The sequence below is a fragment of the Buceros rhinoceros genome, unplaced genomic scaffold (assembly GCF_000710305.1).
Source record: "Buceros rhinoceros silvestris isolate BGI_N320 unplaced genomic scaffold, ASM71030v1 scaffold34410, whole genome shotgun sequence".
NCBI classification, from domain to species: Eukaryota; Metazoa; Chordata; class Aves; order Bucerotiformes; family Bucerotidae; genus Buceros; species Buceros rhinoceros.
The window spans coordinates 965-2,930 of NW_010388504.1; the positions used below are offsets into that span (position 1 = coordinate 965).

At 56.0% G+C, this 1,966-nt stretch overlaps 1 protein-coding gene across 1 annotated transcript in view; it reads right to left on the reverse strand.

The window, feature by feature from the left end:
* Positions 1-632: 632 nt before the first annotated feature.
* Positions 633-1,966, reverse strand: part of LOC104502195 (histone-lysine N-methyltransferase EHMT1-like) — a gene marked incomplete at its 5' end in the record, with an annotated part of 30,859 nt that continues 29,525 nt past the window's right edge. Inside the window, 2 exons of the mRNA XM_010146134.1 lie at positions 633-1,231; positions 1,501-1,676. Of these exons, the coding sequence (XP_010144436.1) occupies positions 1,048-1,231; positions 1,501-1,676 (360 nt within the window). The remainder of the gene's footprint in view (positions 1,232-1,500; positions 1,677-1,966) is intronic.

Below are 1,966 nucleotides of genomic sequence, written 5' to 3' on the forward strand. Positions count from 1 at the left end.
GGGATCTTCTTACTGTGACACGTCCTGGCGCTGTTCGCCGCAGCCGGCGGACGCGGGTCGAGGCTCTATAATATATATATTTCATTCGCTTTATTCTTAAAAAGAAGAAAACATCTGATTTTCTGAAGAAGTTAGTGTCTTGTACAATCCCCGTCAAGCTCCCCTCTCTAAAGCGCTGCTGGGACGGGGCGAGGGACGATCCGAACACTGAGACGGGAACCAGCCCAGCGGCGTGGGCAAGAGCTGGTCGGTGACGGAGACGGGCCGGGAGCGAGCGGGGCCTCAGGGGAAGCGACTCTGGAGAGAGCCAGGGACCAAAGGGACCGTAAGAGCTGTAGGTGTCTTCTCCTCGGAAGAGGAAAAAAGCCGAAGGGTTTGGTAACAAGGAGGGCGGTTGTTAGAAGCGCCCTCCAGCTCCGCGGGAAAGGCCCCACTGCAATGTCCTGCCAGATGTGGGAGAAACTCATGAATTGAAAAAACAAAACAAAACAGAAAACCAACCAAAAAACCAAACAAACCAACAAAAACCAAACAGCAGAACCTGCCCCGGGGCTGTGCCAGGCAATCCCACGCAGCAGCACCTCCCCCTCCCTCCCCGCTCCCCCTGGTTTTTAGAAACAAAGTCCCATCAAGTATTCAAAGTTTATTACAAGTGAGCTGGAGATGACTTGGCATGTTCCATTCAGTTAACAACAGTCGGAGGACGAGCGGCTCTCCCTCGGCTCTGACAACACTCAGCACATTAAGAGACGGGGGCCAGGACAGCTCGCGTGGAAAAAAAACCGCAACAGCCACCCCTCCACACGCAACCGTGAAAACCAGCAGCCTTCCAGGCCCGGGGAGGGGAGAACAACATCGCGGAGGCAGGATCTGCCTTTACTTATTCCTCAAGTAACAGTCGGTGGCACAGCCCTAAGTGTCACGAACCCTTGGCTTTCCTTGAGCGCCTTTTTTTTCTTTTTGGGGTTTTTTTTTCTCTTTAAATGGAAATTCAGACAGTATGTGAATCTATAGGGTTAAAACAAGTCAGTCTCTGGGAGCGGAGCCTCAAAAGGGGCCAGCTGCCGTGGCAGAGCTGGTGTCAGGGAGCCCGTTCTCCGGCGTGTCCTGGGACGAGGTGCTCGCCTGCCGCTGGGCCAGCGCTGAGCTCGAGTGTTTGCACTTGGGTGAACCGCACTGACAGCTGAAGAATTTGCCTTTGATGTCCCAGAACCTGTCCCCGTAGTCAAAGCTGCAAGAGAGAGGCAGAGACGGGGTCAGAGCAAAGCAGGAGCACGCAGAGCACGGCGCTGGGGCCAGCAGCGCCGCTGCCACCACTGGGGTTGTCACAAAGCTTTGGGTGACGGACTGTCTGGGGGATCACCGGGCGACCATGGGGACACAGCCCGGGGAGCAAAGGGAAGGGGTGAACCAGCTCGGGAGCAGCAGAGGTCTGGTCCCTCTGCCCTCCACCCGTCCCGAAGCCAGGCGGTGGCTCCCCGCCCCGGGGACAGCACCTACCCGATTTCTTCCCCGGCTTCTATATGCCTCGTGCTGAAGAAGGCGATCCTGGGAAAGCGGAGGTCCTGATGCGACATGAAGACCCGCACCGGGATGAGGTTTGGCTCACAGAGGTGGTTGATGAAGCGGCTGATGTTGCCATAGAAACGTGCGTCGATGCAGTACACCTCCCCGTCCTAGAGCAGAAAGGGGCATCGCCCGTCAGAGGAGGTCGGGGTCAGTGGTATTACTGCTACTCCTTCAAATAAAACAAATGACCAAACTCTCCCTCCTTCCACTAACACTCTGGAGAGCTTCAAGAAGAACCACCAGGGCAGGACACCCACTGCAGGCTTACAAGGACTAAACACACTTTATATTCCACTGTATCCTGAAAATCCAGTTTTCTGCACAGTCCTCTGCCCGCCCCGAGCCCAAAGACCTTTCAAAATGCCCCAGACACTGGCTGGCCTGGCCGCTCTCCCCA